This window comes from Melozone crissalis, unplaced genomic scaffold (assembly GCF_028551555.1).
Source record: "Melozone crissalis strain CALT ecotype California unplaced genomic scaffold, PUWL_Pcris_2 ptg000054l_1, whole genome shotgun sequence".
NCBI lineage: Eukaryota > Metazoa > Chordata > Aves > Passeriformes > Passerellidae > Melozone > Melozone crissalis.
The window spans coordinates 179600-202692 of NW_026535832.1; the positions used below are offsets into that span (position 1 = coordinate 179600).

The 23093-nt window shown below is 49.3% G+C and overlaps 2 protein-coding genes across 3 annotated transcripts; one reads left to right on the forward strand and one right to left on the reverse strand.

Moving 5' to 3' along the window:
- Nucleotides 1–272: 272 nt before the first annotated feature.
- LSM4 (LSM4 homolog, U6 small nuclear RNA and mRNA degradation associated) lies at nt 273–9322 on the reverse strand. The gene is made up of 5 exons (XM_054286642.1): nt 9247–9322; nt 9006–9047; nt 8801–8899; nt 4267–4450; nt 273–1040 (listed from the first exon to the last, which is right to left on the reverse strand). Exons 1-5 carry the CDS (start codon nt 9247–9249, stop codon nt 952–954), a joined length of 417 nt encoding a protein of 138 aa, XP_054142617.1. The 5' UTR covers nt 9250–9322; the 3' UTR covers nt 273–951.
- A 120-nt stretch (nt 9323–9442) lies between these two features.
- On the forward strand, nt 9443–20800 carry PGPEP1 (pyroglutamyl-peptidase I). Of its 2 annotated transcripts, none has more exons than XM_054286631.1 (5): nt 9443–9557; nt 12427–12479; nt 18158–18274; nt 19244–19476; nt 20496–20800. In XM_054286631.1, the coding sequence occupies exons 4-5, from the start codon at nt 19271–19273 to the stop codon at nt 20686–20688; spliced, it is 399 nt and encodes a 132-aa protein (XP_054142606.1). In that variant the 5' UTR covers nt 9443–9557; nt 12427–12479; nt 18158–18274; nt 19244–19270; the 3' UTR covers nt 20689–20800. The 2 variants fall into 2 exon arrangements, with proteins under 2 accessions (XP_054142606.1, XP_054142605.1); XM_054286630.1 differs by lacking the exon at nt 9443–9557 and adding an exon at nt 9840–9896.
- Nucleotides 20801–23093: the final 2293 nt, after the last annotated feature.

The following is a 23093-nucleotide window of genomic DNA, read 5'->3' on the forward strand; positions in this document are numbered from 1 at the left end:
GAAGACTGGAGCGACCTGCCCTGGGAATGCCCAGGAGTTTTCTGGGGCTGCAGGGAGGATAATTGAGGGCTGGGGGAGGAAGTGACAGGCACAGCCAGCCAGGTCAATCACCAGCCACCGATGGGAGAAATTGGGGTGGGAAACACTGGCAGAGCTCAGGACTCGGTGTCACAGCAGAGGGGAGAGAGTTTTCAAGAGTAAACCCATGGAAATCAACTCAAAAAAAAAAAATTTAAATCCTCCGTATTCAAAAAACAAATTTAAATCCCCCACGAGGAATAAGGGGTGCACCAGCCTCATGCAAAAAAAAAAAAAAAAACCAAACCAAAAACCACAGAAAAAAAACCCTGTTCATTTGAAGGAAACTTCCGATCTGAAGTCAAATTAGCAATGAACTAATTGGGAAATGCTCGTTTGTCACAAAGCTCTCCTGGGAACAAGCCTTGAAGGTTCATCCCTCCTCGGAGGCACTGGAGGAACAGAACTCACTGGCCAGGAGAAGAAAAGCAAAGCTTCAGAGTTTGTTGGTTTAAAAAACCCCAAACTTTTAGGACTATTCATATTCAGACACAACATCCTCAAGTTCAGTGTTTTTAAACCAAAACACAATCTGTTACAAACAAAACAACTTTCCCAAGTTTCAAGTATTTAAAAAAATAATAATCCAAGCGATCCAGAAAGTGTTTGCCTTCATACTGGTACCTCAGAACAGGGGAAATATTTTAAATCAAACCTGGCAAGGCTGAAAAATTCACTCCCAGGAGAAGGCAGGACCTCGCTCCTTAACCACGAACGAAATTTTTAAAAATATTTCCAATGATTTGCTGGTGACAAGGAGGGAAAACTCCTCGTGAAGAGGAGCACGATGCGGGCTCTGGTTCTGGCGGAGGGGTGGCACAGGGAGCGTTTGGGGACAGCCCTGAGGTGACAAAAGCCAGAGTGCCCCAGCCCTCACTGCTTGGCCGATTGCCTGCCCGGCTTCTTCTCCTGCTGGCCTCTTCCACTGCCTGGAATTCCTCTGCCACGGCCCCCAAACACACCTGTGGGGCACAAAGGGACAGCTATCAGCACCAGCAACGCCCCACAGCCACGTCTCACCCCAAAAACCTGCTTATTCTGGAGTCTCACAAGCAGAAATGTGACTTTCTGACTTCTCCTTTCGCAGCCCCCAGACCTTTATTTAGGAGGTGCACAAACTCATCCCCATCTCAGCGAGTTCAGCAGCACCTCCCTGGCGCGTCCATCTCGTGGTTAATGATGATCTCGTGGAAAATTGAGGTTTCTGCCCCAAAAATGGAACCGGGGAAGCAACAAATGTAAAATCCAGGTTGTGCAGTGTCCCCTGAGAGCTGTGAGGGCAACACAAGGGCTGGGCAGAGCAATCCTTGGTTCTGAGAGGGCACAGGGCAGCAGGGGCTGGTTTGGGGGTGCACTGAGATCTCAGCCCCAAAACCAGGAGCTGCTGAGCCCAGCCCTGAGGTTTATCCCCAAAACCCCATCCTGGGGAAAAAGGGATTGGATCCACCCTTTGCAGAGCCCAAAGGAGACCCAACCCAAGCACCAGAGCTGCTCCAGAGGAGGGGATGTGCCCAAAACTTAAATTATTGAATTATTCCCAAGCCTGCAGTGCTGGGGCTGCTCCTCCTGCACTCGTGAGCTTGGCAAGCCAGAAGCCAAAGGAGGAGGATGAGGAGTGTCAGAGACAATAATCCTTCCAGCTGTGAGCACAATCGCAGCTTCCCTCCTGCCCCGTGGCCTCACAACAAAACTGTCCTGCCTTCGTTTTTGGTTTTTTTAAATTTTTTTTTTCTTTTCCTTTCCCTCCTCCCTTCACGTCTCGGCAATGGGAGCCAAACCTTTGAGCTAATTAGCAAATGCTGGAGCTTCTCCTGGAAATATTCCATCAGCAAATTGGGGCTGCCCATGGAAACAGCAGCAGGAGCTGCACCTTGGAGCTCCACACCAGGTGGGCAGGGAAAACAGCGTGGTTTTGGTGATTATCACAAAAAAAAAATCATTAAAAAAACTGCTGTGCCAAGGCAGGGAAAACAGCGTGGTTTTGGTGTTTATCCCCCCCAAAAAATCCTAAAAAACTGCTGTGCCAAGGCAGGAAAAACAGCTTGGTTTTGGTGATTATCCCCCCCCAAAAAAAATCCTAAAAAAATTTCTGTGCCAAGGCAAAGGCAAGGAGGGGAACCTCTATAATAAATAAAATAAAATAAATATAAATATATAAACACATCTACACAAATATAAATATCGATGATACATACAAATATACTTATATTTATATTTATTTAATTTAATTATTTAATATTATATTTATATTTATATTTATATTTATATTTATATTTATATTTATATTTATATTTATGGAGTGCCCTGGGACCTAACCCCTGAAATGGAAATGGGAAGGGTTGTTTGGGTGACCTATTTCTCCCAAAGTGGCAACCTGCCCTTTATCAGCAACATGAATTATTCATCTTCCAAAGCAGCTCACATAGTTTTGTCTCTTTCTTATTTTTTTTTTTAATTTTGTTTTTAAATATAAATACATTAACAAATCAGGAAATCCAAAGCCCCATTTTAAAGGCAGAAGAAGATGATTTTTTTCCCCTCACTGCCACGAGCAGAGCCTGGTTTATTTTCACTGTTTTCACCCAGAACAGGGGTGTAAATAGCAGAACCTGGTTTATTTTCACTATTTTCACTATTTTCACTCAGAACAGGGGTGTAAATAGCAGAACCTGGTTTATTTTCACTATTTTCACCCAGAACAGGGGTGTAAATAGCAGAACCTGGTTTATTTTCACTATTTTCACTATTTTCACTCAGAACAGGGGTGAAAATAGCAGAAATTGGTTTATTTTCACTATTTTCACTATTTTCACTCAGAACAGGGGTGTAAATAGCAGAACCTGGTTTATTTTCACTATTTTCACCCAGATCGGGGTGTAAATAGCAGAACCTAGTTTATTTTCACTGTTTTCACCCAGACCAGGGCTGTAAATAGCAGAACCTGGTTTATTTTCACTATTTTCACCCAGACCAGGGCTGTAAATAGCAGAACCTGGTTTATTTTCACTGTTTTCACTCAGAACAGGGGTGTAAATAGCAGAACCTAGTTTATTTTCACTATTTTCACCCAGAACAGGGGTGTAAATGGCAGAGCCTGGTTGATTTTCACTATTTCCACCCCTTTTGTTTGCCCCTGGGCGTTGCTGAGCTGCATTTCTGCTGCTGCAGGAGGCAGGAGGAGCTGAAACAGCCAAGTTGAGACTGCCTGAAGCTCCTGCCCAGCCCAGAAGGAGGGAGGGAGGGAGGGAGGATTCCCTGGCACGAATCCTTGGCAGGGCTGCCTGCTCGACCGGATCCTCCTCCAGCTTCTCCCAGACACAGCCCTGCCTTTAACACAGAGCACCACGAGCTGCTCCTTGCACAAAAAGGGGAGATTTTAAAGGCAGGGATCCCATTGTCCCCTCTCTAAGATGGGGGAAAAAATAAAAAAAAAAAATCAGATTTTTACATCGTCCAGCTCCTCTAACTGCAAAAAGAAAAATCAGATTTTTACCTCATCCGACCCCCAAAAAATCAGATTTTTACCTCGTCCAGCTCCTCCCACGCCCCCCAAAAAAATCAGATTTTTACCTCATCCAGCTCCTCTAACCACAAAAAAAAAATCAGATTTTTACCTTGTCCAACCCCAAAAATAAAATCAGATTTTTACCTCATCCAACCCCAAAAAAATCAGATTTTTACCTCATCCAACCCCACAAATAAAATCAGATTTTTACCTCGTCCAGCTTCTCTAACCCCAAAAACAAAATCAGATTTTTTACCTTGTCCAAGCCCAAAAAAATCAGATTTTTACCTCGTCCAGCTCCTCCAACCCCCCAAAAAAAATCAGATTTTTACCTCATCCAACCCCAAAAATAAAATCAGATTTTTACCTTGTCCAGCTTCTCTAGCCCCAAAAACAAAATCAGATTTTTTACCTTGTCCAAGCCCAAAAAAATCAGATTTTTACCTCGTCCAGCTCCTCCAACCCCACAAAAAAATCAGATTTTTACCTCATCCAACCCCAAAAAAATCAGATTTTTACCTTGTCCAACCCAAAAAAATCAGATTTTTACCTCGTCCAACCCCCAAAAAATCAGATTTTTACCTTGTCCAAGCCCAAAAAAATCAGATTTTTCCCTCGTCCAACCCCAAAACAAAAATCAGATTTTTCCCTCATCCAACCCCAAAATAAAATCAGGTTTTTACCTCGCCCGGCTCCTCCGACCCCACGGCCCTTCTGCTGTTTCTGCTGCTGCATGCCCCCGCGGCCGCGGCCCTTGGACACCACCTCCTCCTTGACCATGTCGATGATCTCGTCGGGGATCCGCAGGTACTTGATGGTGCTGCCGCGGATGTAGCACTCGGGCATCCTCCAGAACTTGTCCCCGTCCTGGCGGGGAGAAACGGGAGGAAAAAATGCTGATTTTGGGGATTTTTTTGTTCTCAGTCTGTTGGGAACAACATGAGCAAAACCTGCTGCTTTTGGGTCATTTTTAGGGATTTTTAACTTTTCCCTGTCATTTTGGGGAGCGACACGAGCAAAATCTGCTGCTTTTGGGGATTTTTAACTTATTCCCAGCCTACCTGGGAGCAAAATGTGAGGCCACAAGCAAAACCTGTTGCTTTTGGGTCACTTTTAGGGATTTTGAGCATTTCTGCAGAGGGGGAGAGCTGCAGTAGTCTTTGCTGGGAGCGTTATCTGTAACCAGCAGTGAAAAATGGGGATTTAACTCCCCAGAACACAGAGCCCCACAAAGAACCGTGACTTCAATTTGATCCTCAAACACTCACAGAAAACGTCAGCAGAAGAGGCTGAGGGAACCAGGCCCTTCTTCCCTTCTCACACCAGAGGGGAATCGAAAGTGGGACCAGAGGCAGGAGTTAAAGTGGGGCTGAACAACCAATTCTGGTGTAAAAATGCAGCTGTGGCCAGGATTCCTGTCCAGCTGGGAGTCACCCCACTCCTTCCCTGCTCTGGGGTGTGGAGGGAGCAGAGAGGCAGCTCTGGAGCCAGCTGGCTGTGGGCTGAGAGCCTCCAGAGCAGCTGAGGGGAATGAGGAACTCACGCTTTGTATATTTATTAAAAATAAAAATAAAAATCTTCAAGCGTCCAGTTTTGGGGCAGCCACCCCTCTGTGCTGCTTTAAGGCAGTTTCAGGGTTTTCCTGGGATACTATGGGCTTCCCTAGGACTCAACCCAGTGGGTTATTATATATTTATTATATATATAAATAAATATATAAATATATATTTTTTTTTAGTAAAAATCTTCAGGTGCTCAGTTTTGGAGCAGCCACCTCCCTGTGTTATTTCAGGATACCATGGGCTCAACCCAGCAGGGTTTCAGCGAGTCATGGAATTAAGAAGTTGTTGAACAACAACTCAGGGCTGTAGGAATAAGAAGCCAGGGCTGAACAACAACTCGGGAACAAGAAGCCAGGGCTGAACAACAACTCAGGGCTGTAGGAACAAGAACCCAACAACTCGGGAATAAGAACCCAGAGCTGAACAACAACTTGGGAATAAGAAGCCAGGGCTGAACAACAACTTGGGAATAAGAAGCCAGAGCTGAACAACAACTCAGGGCTGTAGGAACAAGAAGCCAGGGCTGAACAACAACTCAGGGCTGTAAGAATAAAACCCAGGGCTGAACAACAACTCAGGGCTGTAGGAACAAGAAGCCAGGGCTGAACAACAACTCAGGGCTGTAAGAATAAAACCCAGGGCTGAACAACAACTCAGGGCTGTAGGAACAAGAAGCCAGGGCTGAACAACAACTCCCTGGCCATGATGTCAGAGGGAGGAGGGACTGGGCCGGCTCCAGCAGGGCCGGGCTGCAGCTGGGGTGGCTCCAGCCCAGCCCAGCCCTCCCCACGTGCAGCCTGCATGGTCCCAGGAGAGCAGGAGAGAGCAGCACGCCCCGCTCTGCTCCCCGGGGACGGGGGTAGCACGGTGGGGATGGATGGAGAGCAGAGATCTGCAAAGGGCCTGGGTGGGAGCTGCAGCCACAGCTCGGAGCAGGCCCCAGAGAGGGGGAGAGAGATAAAGAGAGTGGTAAAGAGAGAATGAGAGAGTAAAAGAGAGGATCAGAGGGGGAGGTTCCCGTTGCAATACAATAAATCTTCTTCTGATCATGGAATTTGAGGTTTATTGCAAAGGGCCTGGGTGCAGGGCCCTGCTGGGAGCTGCAGCCACAGCTCGGAGCAGGCCCGAGAGGAGAGAGAGGTAAAGAGAGAGAAGGCAAGAGCGTGGTAAAGAGATGAGAGAGTGAGGAAGAGTAAAGAGGGTAAAGAGGGAGTAAAAGAGGACAAGGTTCCTGTTACAATACAATAAATCTTCTTCTGGTCTTGGAATTTGGGGTTTATTGCAAAGGGCCTGGGTGCAGGGCCCTGCTGGGAGCTGCCAGGCACAGCTCAGAGCAGGGCTGAGAGGAGAGAGGGGGAGAGAGGATGAGAGGGTAAGAGAGTAAAAGGGGTAAGAGAGTGAAGTTCCTGTTCCAATACCATAAATCAGCTTCTGTGTTGAATATTCTGATTTTCACTAACCAATCTAGTCCAAGATAGAAATCCTATAGCATTTCCATACAGCCTATAAGAATCACTACATTACCATACTGTGTTATATTTTAAACCCTAAAAACTCCTCTTTGGGCCACTTCTGCCAGGCTGGCAGGGTCTGCTCGGACCCTTGGGCCTGTCTGCAAGCAGAGGGTGTTGTTCCATCAAAAGCAGGTTACCTTCATTGTTTTCCAGTTGTGCACTAACAGAGGGATCTCAAAGCTTGCTTTCATTTCCATCTCACTTATAATTTCCATATTCTCAAACTCTTTTGCCAGGCAATCACATCTATAAGGCTTTCCTGTTTCCCCTTCCCCAGCACAGCAGCTCCTCTCATCACCACCATTATTATCATTATTATTATTTGGGGCGGCTCTGCAGGCACGGGCAAGCCCAGGCCGAGATTCCCCGGCCAGAGGCAGAGCCGGCAAACCCCGCCCTGCCTGGGCTGTGCCCGGCTGCGGGAAGGGATGGAGCTCCCGGCCCCTTCCTCGTTCCGCCTGTCCCGGGTGAACAGCAGGCTCCCGCCTCGCTGTCCCGTGCCATCTAGCGGCCAGCGCCACCAGTGCCACCAGTGCCACCGGCAGATTCCGTCACCACCCGGGCTTTGGGGGCGTTTGGAGGCAGATGAGGCTGATCTCCCTGCGTGCTGATTGTGGAATCATGGAATGGTTTGGGTTGGGAATCAAAGATTGTCCCAGTTCCACACCTCCCACTGTCTCAGGTGGCTCCAAGCCCTGTCCAACCTGGCCTTGGACACTGGGTTGTGTCCAAGGGATGGGGACACAATCCCTTAGACTGTGGGATGGGGCAGCCACAGCTGCTGTGGTAATTTCATCCCAAACTTCACCACTTTCACGGGAGGAATCCTTCCCAAAATCCCACCCAAACCTGCCCTCCCCATGTGTCCAAGGGATGGGGACACAATCCCCTGGACTGTGGGACAGGACAGCCACAGCTGCTGTGGGAATTTCATCCCAAACTTCACCACTTTCACAGGAGGAATCCTTCCCAAAATCCCACCCAACCCTGTGTCCTGTCATTCCATCCCCTGTCCAAAGTTTCTCTCCATGTTTTTGTCAGCCCCTTCAGGCACTGGAAGGCCACACTGAGGTGACCCCAAAGCTTCTCCTCTCCCAATTCCCTTTTCCCACAGGACAGCTGCTCCAGCATCCCCACGTCCCTCTGGGTGATCCCTCCCAATCAAACCTGAGCTGCGGCTCTCCCCAGGCAGAGCACTGAGCCTTTGGAAGCACATTTCCAAGGAAAGGGAATCATCACCCGTGTCCTGACTTTACTGTCACCTCCTCCGAGTCCCCCTCCCGCTAAATTCAACAGCGGATCCTCGTCCCGCCGTGACCCAAAACCCAGCCACAAATTCCAAAATTCCAACGATTTTTGGGAGAACAAGGATCCCTGGCAGCCCCTCCCATGGGGATCTGGTATTCCAGGGCTGGGAAAGCACAACAGCAGCTGGGCTGCCACCATCTGTGCTGCCCACAGGGACCAGACCGGACACTTCTGATGGGGATCAAAGCCCAAAACACAGACCTCAATCTCCTGGAGCAACTCTGGCCGAGGGCAAAGGTGCCAGAGCTCCCAAAGGTCCCTTTAACCTCAGTGGGTGAAGTCAGCTGGATGTGGAGAGGGGAGAGAATCAAAAAGATTGATCTGGGAATAAAAGAATATTCCAAATATTCTTTTGGGAATAAAAGAAATTGGAGGGAATAAAAGAGATTGGAAGGAATAAAAGAGATTGAAGAGATTGGAGGGAATAAAAGAATTGTGGTGTTTGAGGCTGCCTGGGACAGGTAAAGGCTCTGGGTTTTGGGAAATCTGGATCAGCATTACAGCACGTGGCCCCCCACTCCTCACCCAGGGGAATGAGGGACCCCAGCCCCTCATGCTGTGATGTGCAGAGAGGGGACACACACACACAGGGCTGCTCCTTCATTATGGGCATTATCAATAATTAAATGAGCGTTATCAATAATGACATTAAATCTGCATTTCAGGCAGAGGTCACGCCTCTGTAGGATGGATGTGAGCTACAGCAGAGCCAGCCTGGCTGGGGACAGAGCTGGGGAACCTTTGGGGGCAGATCGGGGGTGCCAGTGCTGTCTGCTCCCGGTGCTCCCCGCGGACCCTGCCGTGCCCGGTACCGGTGCCGGTTCCAGCCTTACCCGCGATGTGCAGATCACCTCCCGCAGGTTGATGTTCATCCAGTTGTCGCAGCTCACCAGGTGCCCGTTGTACGTCTCCCCGTTCTTCAGCTCCACCAGCTGCGGGAGAACGGCGGTCACGGGGCGCCGGTAGCGGGCCGTGCCCGGTGCCACCCGCGCGGTACCGGAGAGGGGAGCGGGGCTGGGCCGCGCGGCCCGTACTCACCATGGGGTGGTTCTGCGCCGTCTTCAGCAAGGACAGGGGCAGCTGCGGGGGGAAGAGAGGAGAAAGGCCTCAGCACCGACCGGCAACCGGACACCGGCCGGGGCACCGACCCGAGCACCGAGCGGGGCACCGGGCACGCCATCCTGGGCGGCGGGGAAGAGATGATCCAGGCCCTTCCCTCCGATTCAGCCTCCTCCCGAGCCCGGTTCCCGGTTCCCCCCGTTCCCGGTGCCCCGCTCACCATCGTGCCGGACCGGGAGCCGCCGCCGCGCCGGGCGCTGCCGCTCAAACCGCCCCCGGCTCCGCGCGGGACCAATCAGAGAGCGGCGCGGTCCCGCCGCAGCCAATCAGAGCGCGGCGCGGTCCCGCCGCAGCCAATCAGAGCGCGGATCACGGCCCGGCCGCGCCGCGCCGCCCGGTCCGCGCCTTTGCGGCGGCACCGCCCGGGACTGGCCGCGCCGGGACGGGATGGGGCGCGCTCCGCACCGCCCGGTACCGCGAACGCGCTTCGTGCTGCCCCCCAGCCAGCCAGGGAACCCCGCGAGGCTCAGGGTGAGCGTTTTATTTAACCAAACCCCCCGAGTCCCGCCGCTGAGACGGGCGAGCGGGAGCCCCTCGGGCTGCGCCGCGCACGGACGGTGCCGGTGATCGGTAACGGGGGAAGGGCTCCAGGCCCGTCCCGCTGCGGGACTTCCGCCGCGGCGGCGGAAGCGGCGGGTCCGGGCGGCGCGGGGCGGGGCGGGCGGCGCGGGGCGGGGCCGCGCTCAGTGCGGGGCGGTGGCGGCGGGACGGGACGGACGGACGGACGGACGGACACACACACACACACGGGACGGGACGGACGGGACGGAGCCGCGATGGAGAAGCCGCGGCGGGCGGTGGTGGTGACGGGTACGGGGCGGTGAGACGGGAAATGCAGGGGGGATTGAAGGGGGACCCCGTCCCTGCCGGGGCACTTTGGGGGAGCCCTTCCCCAATTGAGGGGGGGCTGCAGGGAAAGGCAGGGCTAGGGGGGTTAAAGGGTCTGGGGGCGCAGCTGGGGGGCCCCTGCTCGGGGCTGAGGAGCAGCTTTGGGGATCCTTTTGCTGATGAAAGTGGCCGGGGGTAGGGGTGAGACCCCTCCCCGAATTGACGGGGGACTTGGAGGGGCCGCTTCTGTGTGATCGGGAATTTGAGGGAGAGCGGGAATTTTGGGGACCCCTTGGCTTGGAGGGGGCACTTGGGGGACCTCTTCCCTGAGATCATGGGGGATCCCCTCCCTAAGGTGAGAGGGGGGTCTGCTGTCCCATCACGGGGGGACTGAATGGGGAGCGGGGGCTGTTTTGGGGGGGCTGTTTTGGGGGGCTGTCCCCAGTGTGGGGCGATAAATAGGGCGCAGGGCAGAGTCTGGGGGGCTTTGGCTCAGGGGTGTCAGAGCTGGGGGGGTACAGCAGTGAGGGGCTTTCCTAGCGTTTATCCATCCAGCCGGCACTTGGATCCCCTTTTTCTATATGTGACCCCATCCCAAAGCTTTGCTATTCGCCAGAAGAAGGGAATCAATCCCCCCAAGGAGCAGGATTAATGGGGCGCAGGGAGGGGGGGATCCCGCTCTGAGCCCCCCACCCTGAGCCCCCCAAGGTGTGGGAGCTGCCCCCCACGGCAGCCCCGAGGCAATGAAGGGAAGAATGAGCGAGAGGCCCCGGCCGTGTCAGCCCCTCCCGGGGTACAAAGGCAGCCCGGGGTGATTTGTGGGTGAGGCCGCCCTGTGACAAATGGGGAACTGGCCCCAACTATTCAGGTCTCCCCCAGCAGCTGAAGCCGGGGCCGTGTGAACAGCGGGGCAGCCGTAAGCACGGGCAGAAAGTGCCTTTGGCAGGGAGCAGGTGGCGGATCCTGCCTTTCCCAGCCCCAAATCGGCGGTGACTAAACAGAAAACTTGCGTCAGGAGACGTTCTGCTGCTCCAGGCTCCTCCACGCTCCTTTTTTTCCCTTTTTTTTTTGGGTAAATTTCAAGGAAGTCTGGTTGCAAAAAGGCAGCGGTTGCCTCGTGATTTGATAACTCCGTGGATGTCAGGAGGAATTCCGTTCAGCACTGGGGATTGTGTCGTGTTCCCCGTGGGTTCCCAGCCCGGGTAGCCCGAGGATAAACGTTATTTGTGCACAATTTCTTTTTTAGAATCATTAAGGAGATAATCCCACGGCCATCCCTGCAGCTGGTTTAGTGCTAATGAGCCTTGCGGGGCTGGAAGCGCTGCCCACAAAGTTCCCTCTGTCCCCCAGAGCAGGGATAACCCCAGCTGTGTTTGTGCCACTCGGGTTTGGAATTCGGAGCCGGGGAATCCTGCCCTGTGCCTGGGCACCTGTGGAATTCCAGCCTTTTTATTGCTAAAACGCGGATTTAGTTTCTTTTGTGGGCTCGTCACGCTTTATTTGGGAATTCAGCTCCGGGGAGCCGTGTGGGACTTGCAGAAGCAGCTGGCAAGGCATTAATTTGCCTCCTTCCCCCTGTCAGGGTTTGTCTCACACCCCTGCAGTTCTGCTCGCAGGAAAACACCCCCAGCATTTCGGGTTTTGTGGGGAATATTTATTTTGGCGAGGCGGGCTGAAATCCACGGGCGTGGACGAGCCCACGCTTGGGAAATTCCTGCTGAGGTGCAGCCCGGGGAAGGGCAAACCCCACACTTGCATTAAGGTGTCAGCTGATATTTGTGGTCCCTCTCGGATCCTTTCAGGGGCCGGGCAGAATTTATGTCTCCTAATTGCAGCAGGCTCGGAGGGCAAGGCTGACATCTGAAATTAAAGCATATCGACGTTACGCCCAGATAAATTGCCCAACCTTTGTGTGCTTGCTCAGGGAAAAAAATAAATGATAAAAAGGTGTTATGGATTACCAGTTAACTCCAAAGTTATTCATTAGGAGTTTGGAGGTGCTGAGGGAAGGGGTTTTGGTGGCACCCTGGTAGCCTTTGCTGGGCTGTGGGTGTGCTGTCAACAGCTCTGTTTGTTTCCTTGGGAGGTGTAATTAATGCTAACGAAGATCTTGGAGAGGACCCTGAGCGGGGAAGGAACATTTGAGGCAGGCTTGTGGAAGCATCTGCTGTGGGCTGAAGCAATCAGGAATAGAAAATCCAATCATGATTCTAATTCTGTGCCATCGGGCAAGTTAGCTGGTGATAACCAATTTTTCTAACCTGGGCAGGAAGGAAAATTCTACTCCCCAAGAAAAAAAAAAAAACAAGTTTATTTTCAGGCAATTTATTGTTTTCTTTCACTGTACAAGGCTGGAGTTGAAATATTTCAGTGCAGGTGCCTTGTTTGATACTCAGGTGTAAAGAAATAAGGATTGAGAGGTAGAAGTGGAGTTTTTTGGTTTTTTTTTTCCAGGAAAGCTCAAACCTCTTTGCAACTTGAGTCAAATCTGTGAATTTTCCCTCTCTTGCAGGGTTTGGGCCCTTTGGGGAGCACGCTGTGAACGCCAGCTGGATTGCAGTTCAGGTAACCCCTGAATTTCCCCTCTTGGGAAGTGTCAAAATCGAGTACAAATCCCTACAAATTTGTGCTTTCAGCTCTTTTTATCACCTACAGCTTCTCCTGGAGCTCTCTGCAGATACCCAGATGGTCAGCTGGATAATGTTTGATTCCCTGCTCAGAAAACAACCCCCGAGCTGGTGGAGTTTAATGAGGTTGGGTTAATGTAGCTGAGGCAAGTCAGGGATTCCCAGCTTTGGGTGCTCTTTAAACGGGGCAGGGAGCTTGGAATCTTCCTGGAGGGTTCCAGACAAACAAACCAGCCAGCCCAGGGGAATCTGGGTGTTTTCCTCTCAGTTCTGGCTTGAGGCTGGTTCACCTTTAAACCAGGAAAATCAGTTTTATTCCACTTGTACCTGCCTGGGCACATCCCTAAAATCTGGGATATCCTGGGAGGGAAAAATCCAACAACTCCTGGCCGTGCACAGGACACCCCAAAATCCCACCCCGAGCGCAGGAGTTCACCTGGGTCAGGCTGGCATCCCACAAATGGGGCAAAAAGAGGGAATTGAGCTATTTTTTAAGGGTTTTTTTTGCTGTAAAAACACTTTTCACAGGGATGGTGCTGCCACATTATCCCAACACTTCCTCCTTTGTCACTTCTGGATGGGGTTTGTGGCAAAGCCCCTGGGAATTCCATGGTACCTTTTAGTGCAGTTGCCCAGGGAATTAAATCTGTTTTTCTCCCCACCACGTCCCTCTCCCCTTCAGAGCTCTGAGATTAATATCTTCTTCCAAATGCTTTTAAATTAAATCACAAACTCTAATCAATTACAGCCAATTCATGTCCAGCTGCCTGATGTGTTGGCTGGTGGGAGAAGACAAAACCTTTGCCTCCAAGAGCTTTTTTGGGAATGAATTTATTTAATTTTGGGCTCAATTTTAATTTATAATATTAAATATATTTATTTAATCTATTTATTAAATAAATATATTTAAATTTGGAGGAATATGTAGGTTGTGGATGGTGGGAAAAAAAAGCACAGGACGTTCCTGAAAATGAGAAGTGAGGCTCAGTGATTTGGTTTGTTCTTGCTGGTGCTTTTATTTTAGAGGAGGCAGACAAAAGGGTGTTTTTGGAGCAGGAGGAGTGGTGGGTGTTGAGATGTTGCTTGAAAAGAAAATAAACAAACCTAAAGAGAAACAGCTCTGGGCGCTGGTGGCTGCTCAGCTGTGTGGCTGATGGGTGAAGTCATCCTCTCTGTTTAAAATCCATTTTAGGGGCTTGGGGGATGGCAAAACTCAGAGTTCGGGGTGTTTGGGGTGGGTAAACTCAGATTTGGGGGTGTTTTGAGTGGATGGACTCAGAATTGGGGATGTTTTGAGTGGATTTGGGATGTTTTGGGTGGCTAAACTCATAATTGGGGATGTTTGGGGTAGACAAACTCAGAATTTGGGATGTTTTGAGTGGATAAACTCAGAATTTGGGATGTTTTGAGTGGATTTGGGATGTTTTGAGTGGCTAAATTGAGAATTGGGGATGTTTGGGGTGGATTGGGGAAGTTTTGAGTGTATTGGGGATATTTTGAGTGGATTTGGGATGTTTTGGGTGTCCAAACCCAGAGCTGGGGATGTTTGGGGTGGATTTGGGATGTTTTGGGTGGATTTGGGATGTTTTGGGTGTCCAAACCCAGAACTGGGGATGTTTTGAGTGGGTAAACCCCGAATTTGGGATGTTTTGAGTGGATTTGGGATGTTTTGGGTGTCCATACCCAGAACTGGGGATGTTTTGAGTGGGTAAGATCAGAATTTGGGATGTTTTGAGTGGATTTGGGATGTTTTGGGTGTATTTTGGATGTTTTGAGTGTGTTTGGGATGTTTTGGGTGTCCAAACCCAGAGCTGGGGATGTTTTGGGTGTATTTTGGATGTTTTGAGTGGATTTGGGATGTTTTGGGTGTCCATACCCAGAACTGGGGATGTTTTGAGTGGGTAAACCCCGAATTTGGGATGTTTTGAGTGGATTTGGGATGTTTTGAGTGTGTTTGGGATGTTTTGGGTGTCCAAACCCAGAGCTGGGGATGTTTTGGGTGTATTTTGGATGTTTTGAGTGTATTTGGGATGTTTTGAGTCCCCAAACCCAGAACTGGAGGATGTTTTGAGTGGATTTGGGATGTTTTGGGTGTCCGAACCCAGAACTGGGGATGTTTTGAGTGAGTTAGCTCAGAATTTGGGATGTTTTGAGTGTGTTTGGGATGTTTTGGGTGTCCAAACCCAGAGCTGGGGATGTTTTGAGTGTCCAGACCCAGACCCGGAGGATGTTTTGAGTACAAACCCGGCGGCTCCGTGTCGGGATTATTGTGAGTGAAAACATCAGCTGGGAGGCAGCGGGGAGGATTTGCCTCTCCTTGCCCCGGTCTCAGCCCCCAGAGGCCCAGACAAAAAGGAACAGCATGTCTTTGAGCCGGGCCGAGGTGGGCATTGTGCAACTTTCAGACGGGGACTCCATGGAGCGCGGGGGACACAAAGGCGTGTCTGAGTCCCCGAATCCCAGACGCTGTGATCTGCATTTTAATAGCGCAAAAATCAATTAAACAATCTTCCTAAATCCTTCCTAGCTCTGGGGCTCGGCTGGTTCTGGGTTATTACGTCTTTTATTGTGCTGCGTCCCGAGGATAAAATTCTCTCCTTTTTTTTTTTTGTTCTGTTTTCGCTGCTCCTGGTTTTATTTGGGTTCTCCCACAGAACACGGGCACGGTGTGAGTTTGCCCTGGAAGTGCACTGAATTTCTGTCTGGTTTTGCAAGCTGACTGATTTTTACACATGGCTACCTTAAACAGTGGCAGCAGCAACCTGATAATGCTGCTGAAATAAAAGTTTCGAAATTTCACCCAAAAAAAAACCCCAATGAAATGTTTGGGTTTTTACTCACGGGGGAGAGCTTTCCTATAAAACCAGCAGGAAGAAAAACTCCTTTCTGCCTTATTTTAAGACACACAGCAAAACCACTCTGTGTTAATTTGGGTTTGCTGTTTTGAGTTTTCATCATTTTAATTTTCAGTTCAGGATTTTTATTTTTTTTTCCCTCCGGTGCAACTTTTGCTGGGGGGGGACTTGCAAGAGGAAATCACTAAAATGAGGTTTTGTAATATGGTTTTCTGCCCTCCCTGCTGTGACTTAGGTGTGGACACAGGTGTGACCTGTGGGCTGTGAAGCTGCTGGGCTCCTTCATCCCCCCAAAGTGCTTCAGGCTGAGGAGGAGGAGGAGGAGCGGGGTCAGAGTGCATTTTGACATTAGGAAGGACAATTGCTGTCAGGGTGTCTAGACAGACCTGATAAGGATATTAGAGGCTCACAAAGAGCAGCATTGTGCAGGGGTCAGGGAATGGGTCACACATGTTCTGTGTGCTCTGGTTGTCAGGTGGACAGGGCTGGGGGGCAGAGCTTGTTCAGGGAGGGGGGGAAGGTCACAAACATCTTCATTATGGAGCGCTGGGCTTGGGTAAAGGAAAAGTTGGGGCTTGGTAAAGTTAAGGTTTCAGTGGCTGGAGGGTTCTGTTTTCATCCAGCAAAACTTGCCACCATCAAATCAATCCATCCTCAGGAGCGCTTTCCTTCTGAATCCCCACCATCAAATCCATGCCAGGAGCTCTTCTCATCCCAACCACCAAATCCATCCTCAGGAGCTGTTCCCAATCCCCACCATCAAATCCATCCCCAGAACTTTTTCCTTCTCCACCACCAAATCCATCCCCAGGAGCCTTTTCCTTCTGAATCCCCAGCATCAAATCCATCTCCACGAGATTTTCCTTCCCCACCAAAAAATCCATCTCCAGGAGCTGTTCCCAATCTCCACCACCAAATCCATCCCCAGGAGTTTTTCCCTTCCCCATCATCAAATCCATCCCCAGGAGCTTTTTCCTTCCCTATTCCCACCATGAAATCCATCTCCAGGAGCTGTTCCAAATCCCCACCATCAAATCCATCTCTAGGATCTTTTTCCTTCCCCACCATCAAATCCATCCCCAGGAGCTGTTCCCAATCCTCACCATCAAATCCAGCTCCAGGAGCCTTTTCCTTCTGAATCCCCAGCATCAAATCCATCCCCAGGAGCTGTTCTCAGTCCCCACCACCAAATCCATCCCCTGGAGCTCTTTCCTTCCCAATCCCCACCATCAAACCCATCCCTAGAAGCTGTTTCTTAATCCTTACCACCAAATCCATCCCCAGGACCTCTTTCCTTCTGAATCCCAACCACCAAACCCATCCCCAGGAGCTCTTTCCTTCTCCAACCCTTCATCTTCAGGAGCATCACTTCTCGTTATTATTAACACTCCTGAAAAGTGTTTGTTCTCCTCCTGAGGAGGCTGGCTGGTGGTTGAGCACTCTCATCTGTAAACTCCTTTATTGAGGCTCCAGGTAAGGTTTTGAAGGCAGATTTGTGCAGATTTGTGCATCCCTTCCGTCCAGCTGTGCTAATGAATGTCTGAGTGTGCCAGACGCTGATCAATACAGCCAGGCTTTAATATCAGCCTTGCCCTGGGAGCCAGAGCCTGTGATTTATCATCCTTGCTCATATCTGCTGCTCTCTCAAAGTGTCACTTTGGCCTTTCTGGCTGTTTTAGTTATCTTAAATCTTGTTACATCCCTGTGGTTTGGCTGTACAAGTGTGAAAGGTGTTTTTTCCCTCAGTAGAAAACCACTCATGCTGATGAAAACACAGAAAAACGATGGCAAGACACTGCTCATGTTTAAATGGGGGAGGCCTCAAACCTCAACTTGTCTTCTCCTTTCAAGTGCCTTTAATTTTTAATTTCTAACCTGGGGGAATACAAGGTTGGAGAGTGAAAACAGCTGATCTGCAAGGAGGAAAACAAAACCTGAGAATTGCTTCAAAGAGCAGCTCGTGGCTCTGGTAACCAAATTCAAACCTGGAGATAAATTCAGGAATATTTTGAAATGTCCTTTGATGGCTTTTACTGGAGAACCTGTGTGCAGGGGGAACTCCCAATTTTGGGATCCAACAGTGCTTTCCTGTCAGGAACACTGGGGAGAAAAAAAACAAACCCTTTCCTCTGTTTTTAAAGTCTTTGCAAGGTATTTAACTGCCACTTTGTGTTTTAAAAGGTTTGGAGGAAATTGGCTCTGTTTATTGCCAGGATATTTGGGATGTTTTCATGGCAGAGAGGGAGGAATCATTTACAGGGTTAGCTGAACCACCCCAGCCCCGAGAGCTCTTTATCTGGGAATAAATGTGAAATTCCTCTGCAGGCCAGCAGCCCTGGGTGATGGATGAAACCCTGCCAGTCCCACCTTCCCCACATTGTCATTTTTTTGGAAGGAGCAGGATTGTGACAGTCTCCCTCTATAAATATCAGAGCCAAGGCTTCCCTGGCAGCGTGGGTGCTGCTGGAGCTATTGTCAGTTAAATGTTGATTTCTGTGTCACACACACATCAGAGCCACACAAACGGTTCTGTGGGTGAAACTCTGCTTGCATGCAGGTGGGGAGATGCCTTTGTTGTTGCCATTATGGGTTTGGGGTTTTTTACATTGCTGCGAACTCGCTGCAGGTGCTGTTTATGAGCTCACACAACCTGGTGTAAACTGTGTGTTAGTCCCTCACTCTGCCATTGAACCCTCCAGGAGTAAATCCTCTGCTCATCCCGAGTCTGACCATCTTGGTTTTACTTTGCTGGTGCTTTCAGGAGCTGGAGAAGCTGGGGCTGAGGGATGATGTGGATCTGCACGTCTATGAGGTCCCTGTTGAGTACCAGACCGTGCAGAGACTCATTCCTGCCTTGTGGAAGAAGCACAGTCCCCAAGTGAGTGAGTAAAGAGAGGAGGAAAAACCACCCAGCCAAGGGTTGGAACGTGCACTGGGCACCATGGGAAGTCTCCTTTTTCATGAATTCCTTCAGCCTGGCAGTGTCTGGCTGGATTTTTTCCTCTTTTGTGCTGAGAAATTTGTAGGATTTTACAGCTGGGAGTGCTGCGGCTCCCAGGAGCAGTGGGTGTGAAGGGGCCACTGCAAGGCACAATTCCTCCCAAGAATATTTCTGGGTTTCACATTCTCTGAACCTCAGAGAAAGGAAAAACACATTTCTTATCATTTTCTGTGCCTGTGTTTTTGCCAAAGTAGAATGCAATGTGGAGATTGCTCACCCACAGTGATGGTGTTTGGTTCCTTGGCCTATCAGGCCCAGGTGTATAGCCCCACATTTCTCCTCACAGAAAAAAGCAAGGCACGATTCTTCTCATGAATATTTCTGGGTTCCACATTCTCTGAACCTCAGAGAAAGGAAAAACACAATTCTCATCATTTTCTGTGCCTGTGGTAGTGCCAAAGCAGAATGCAATATGGGGATGGTTTCCCCACAGTGATGGTGTTTGGTTCCTTGGCCTGGCAGGAAATAGCCCCACATTTCTGTTCACAGAGAAAAAGCACAATTCTTCCCAAGAATATTTCTGGGTTCCACATTCTCTGAACCTCAGAGAATGATCAAACCAATTCTTATCTCATTTTCTGTGCCTGTGTTTGGCTCCTTGGCCTGTCAGGGCCAAGTGTGTAGGCCCACATTCCTCTTCACGCAGAAAAGGCACAATTCTTCCCAAGAATATTTCTGAGTTCCACACTCTCTGAACCTCAGAGGACGATCAAAACAATTCTTACCACCCAGCACAGATTGGACTCGATGACCTTAGAGGTCTCTCCCACCCTCATTATTGTGTGGTTTTGTGATTCTGTGATGGGGATTTTGCACAGCCCAACCCCGTCCCTTGTCCCATGGCAGCTGGTGGTGCACGTGGGCGTGTCGGGCATGGCCACCACTGTCACCCTGGAGAAGTGTGGCCACAACGTGGGCTACAAGGGGCTGGACAACTGCCGCTTCTGCCCGGGCTCGCAGTGCTGCGTGGAGGGCGGCCCCGAGTGCATCGACTCCATCATCGACATGGACGCCGTCAGCAGCAGGGTCAGTGCCCTGGGCCTGGATGTCACTGTCACCATCTCCAAGGACGCTGGCAGGTACGGGGCGCTGGCGTCTTATCACTGTTGTGTCCTTATCACAAGGGTTTCACTCCTTCGTGGTGTTTTCTCGTGGGCAGCTCCTCAGAGCACTGAGTCTTGTTCGCAGAGCAGCCACTGGCCTCAGTTCCCTCCTCAACCAGTTATATATTTATATTTATACTACATATTTATATTTATAAAATATATTTATATTTATATTATATATTTAAATATATTTATCTATAAATATATAAAAATGTATATATTAAAATGTATGTATAAAATTCTATAAAAATTCCCGCCTCACAACCCCCTAAATCCCTATATATATATAAATATGTATAAAAATATATTTTTTCATATAAATCCCTAAATCCCTATATATATATAAAAAAATACATATTTTGTATATAATAATGTATATTTAAAATTTTATAAAAATTCCTGCCTCACATCCCCCTAAATCCCTATATATATATAAATATGTATAAAAATATATTTTTTCATATAAATCTCTAAATCCCTATATATATAAAAAATATATATTTTATATATAATAATGTATATATAAAATTCTATAAAAATTCCTGCCTCACATCCCCCTAAATCCCTATATATATATATAAAAAATAGATTAAAAAATATATTTTTATATAAATCCCTAAATCCCTCTCTCTATATATAAATATATATAAAAATAAATATATTATATATAATAATGTATATTTAAAATTTTATAAAAATTCCTGCCTCACATCCCCCTAAATCCCAGGGTGCCACCACGATGCTGAACGACGGGGCCCCTACAGCTCATTTTATCTGGTTTTATCCTTTTTATTTTGAAAAAAAAAAAAGAGTGATCTTCACATTTCTTGTCCTAAATTGAATTAAAACAATCCCAGACTCACAATTCCTGCCTCACATTTCCCTAAACCCCAGGATGCCACACGATGCTGAACGATGGGGACCTCACAGCTCATTTTATCTGGTTTTTTTCCCTATTTTTTCGCTGAATAACCCCTGGTTTTGTGTTGCAGGTACCTGTGTGACTTCACCTACTACACCTCCTTGTACCAGAGCCATGGGAGGTCAGCGTTTGTGCACGTGCCTCCTCTGGGGAAACCTTACTCTGCAGAACAGCTGGGCCGGGCCCTGCAGGCCATCATAGAGGAAATGCTGGATTTTTTGGAGCACTCTGAAGACAAAATCAATTGTCAGCATGAACACTGAGCAGCCTGGCCAGGAGCTCTCCGAGTATTGCACTTCCAAAAATTTTTCCCTGCTTTGATGAAGTATTTGGGGGAAAAAAAATAATCAAGCAACAGTTCCAGACCCAGAATTGGAGGCGTCAAAAAAAAAAAAAAACCACAGAAAAAAAAAAGGAAAATGGAAAATTCTACAAATTCTGCTTAGAAATTAACTTTTTTTTTTTGTTGTTGATTCTGTGAGCTCCAGCCTGAGCAACAAAGGATTCAGAATCTCTTCTTTAGGACACCTGCAGCTCCTGATTCCTGAGGGGTTTGTGCTGTTCCTCACCTGGGCCAGCTCACCCAACCCTCTTGTGGCTCATTCTTGACATGAAAGGTTTGAAAGGTTTGCTTCCAGTTGGTTTTGGGTTTGTTTCCCCCCTCTCCTCACCCAAACTCAAGGTGATGGTGTGGAAGCACAGCTGGAGCTGTGGGTTGGCTTGGGAAGCAGAGTTTGGTGGGCATGAGGAGCCTGGAATTGCTTGGCTGGAAAGGGAAATGATTTTGGGCACTGATTCCTCTCTCCACACCCTCCAGACACCTCAGGCTGCTTAGCTGCAGTAGAAGGGATGTGTTTGGGATGCTTTTGGAACCCAAATCCAGCTGGATTTTTTTTATTTTTAATTTTTGCAGCCTGATCTTACATCTTTCCAAATCTCTTTTTCTCTCTTGGCCACCTCCCTTCCTCAAGGGCCTCCTGTACCAAACACCTCGGTTCAAATGTGTCCAAAACCAATCACTGATGGATAAAGAGCTTTGCTGAGGGCCACTTTCCCCACGGGAGATCTTTATCCTGGTGCTCCATGCTGGTTTTCAGGTGAAGGTTCAGTAATTTATAATTTCCCCAGCTGCAAATTCCCCCCTCGTGCTCCAGGTTAGGAGAGCAAATTTTGACTGAGATCCCAGTTCCACCTGGGTTTGAGTGGGGGCATAAAAATGCAGATGGAAATCTTCAAAATCCCTGCAAAAAAATCAAAATTTCAGCTCTTCAAACCCAATCCCACTGCCTGGGAGGCAGAGGGGATTATTTGAAATTCAGGAATTCTGCTCAGAGTGAGGATTCCAGGCTCTTTCCTGGTGTCCCCTCCCAATGGGAGGGCTCAGAAGTGGTTCTGGCTGCTCCTGGGGGTTTCCCCAGGAATCCTCTTGGACCTCAGCAGGTGATGCTGGTCCTGTGGGGAGATTTGCTGCCAAATTTTGAGATTGCAGCAAGAAAAACCCAGCTGGATTTGGAGCAGGACCAGACACCGAACTGGGAGCTGAGGCCTCGTGGAGAGGCCGCGTGGACGGAGAGGTCTGCGATGCTTTTACAAATAGATAGAAATATGTATAAAACCAGCGTTTTAAAGGTTTTTAAACCCCGTGGTTTTGAATTTCTCTGGTGCTGACTGGCTCTGCTATTGTGACTCTCAGTGAGAGCTGCCCTGGGCTTGCCAGGAGAAGTCTGGTGACAAAACCCCTCCTTGGAACCCCCGGGATGGGGCAGAAACTCTGCAGTGAGGGCACCTGGGCAGGGGGATGTGTTTGGATGGACCCAGGGAAATTCCTCCTCTGTTCTCCAGCCAGGAATTTGCCTTCAAGGGAGATATTGTCATTGCCATCCACTCCGAGGTAGCACTTGTCAGATTTCGTGATTAGTAATTTATTTTATTTAATGTTTTGTTGAAATCTTCATGCTTTGACATAGTTTGTTTTTTTTTTAATTTTTATTTTTGTGATTAGTTGAGCTCCTTATCCCCATAGGATTTATTCCTTTGTTGGTGGGAAGTTTTTTTGTCCTGGATGTTTTTTAGCTGCTAAACTTGGGGAAGAGGAAATGTCCCAGGGGGTTTGGTGATGGAGGAATCCCCAGGAAAACAAACAAAAAACTGAATTAATTCACCTCTGATGTCGCTGTGGGTGAAATGGAGGTGGGAAATCAGCAGATTGGTGAGGCCACAGCGAAATTGCAAGGGTGGAACCTCAGGAGGGGCCCACAGAGGGGTCAGGGAGGGATCAGCATCTCCAGGCGAGGTGTTCCCTGTCCATCTGTCCGTCTGTCCGTCCCCGGTTCTGCACCCCTGGGTGGGTCTGGGGGTGCCCTGGATGTGTCTGGGGGTCCCCTATCAGTGCTGGGATTCCCCTGGCGGTGCTGGGGATGCCCTGGATGGGTCTGGGGGTGCCCTGGCAGTTCTGGGGATCCCCTCTGGCAGTTCTGAGGGTGCCCTGGATGGGTCTGGGGGTGCCCTGTGTGTGTCTGGGCGTCCCCTGGCAATGCTGAGGATGCTCTGGGGGTGCCCTGGATGGGTCTGGGGTCCCCCCTGGCGGGGCTGGGGATGCCCTGGGTGGGTCTGGGGGTGCCCTGGGGGTCTTCTGACAGTTCTGGGGTTCCCCTGGCAGTGCTGAGGG

Coding starts and splice junctions, on each gene's coding strand:
- LSM4 (XM_054286642.1), bottom strand. Junction 8,900..9,005: donor CGGCGCAGAACCACCCCATG/GTGAGTACGGGC, acceptor GTTCTCCCGCAG/CTGGTGGAGCTGAAGAACGG. Junction 1,041..4,266: donor GGTCGGAGGAGCCGGGCGAG/GTAAAAACCTGA, acceptor TGTGCCCCACAG/GTGTGTTTGGGGGCCGTGGC.
- PGPEP1 (XM_054286630.1), top strand. CDS start 9,863: ATGGAGAAGCCGCGGCGGGCGGTGGTGGTGACGG. Junction 9,897..12,426: donor GCGGGCGGTGGTGGTGACGG/GTACGGGGCGGT, acceptor CCTCTCTTGCAG/GGTTTGGGCCCTTTGGGGAG. Junction 18,275..19,243: donor GGAAGAAGCACAGTCCCCAA/GTGAGTGAGTAA, acceptor GTCCCATGGCAG/CTGGTGGTGCACGTGGGCGT.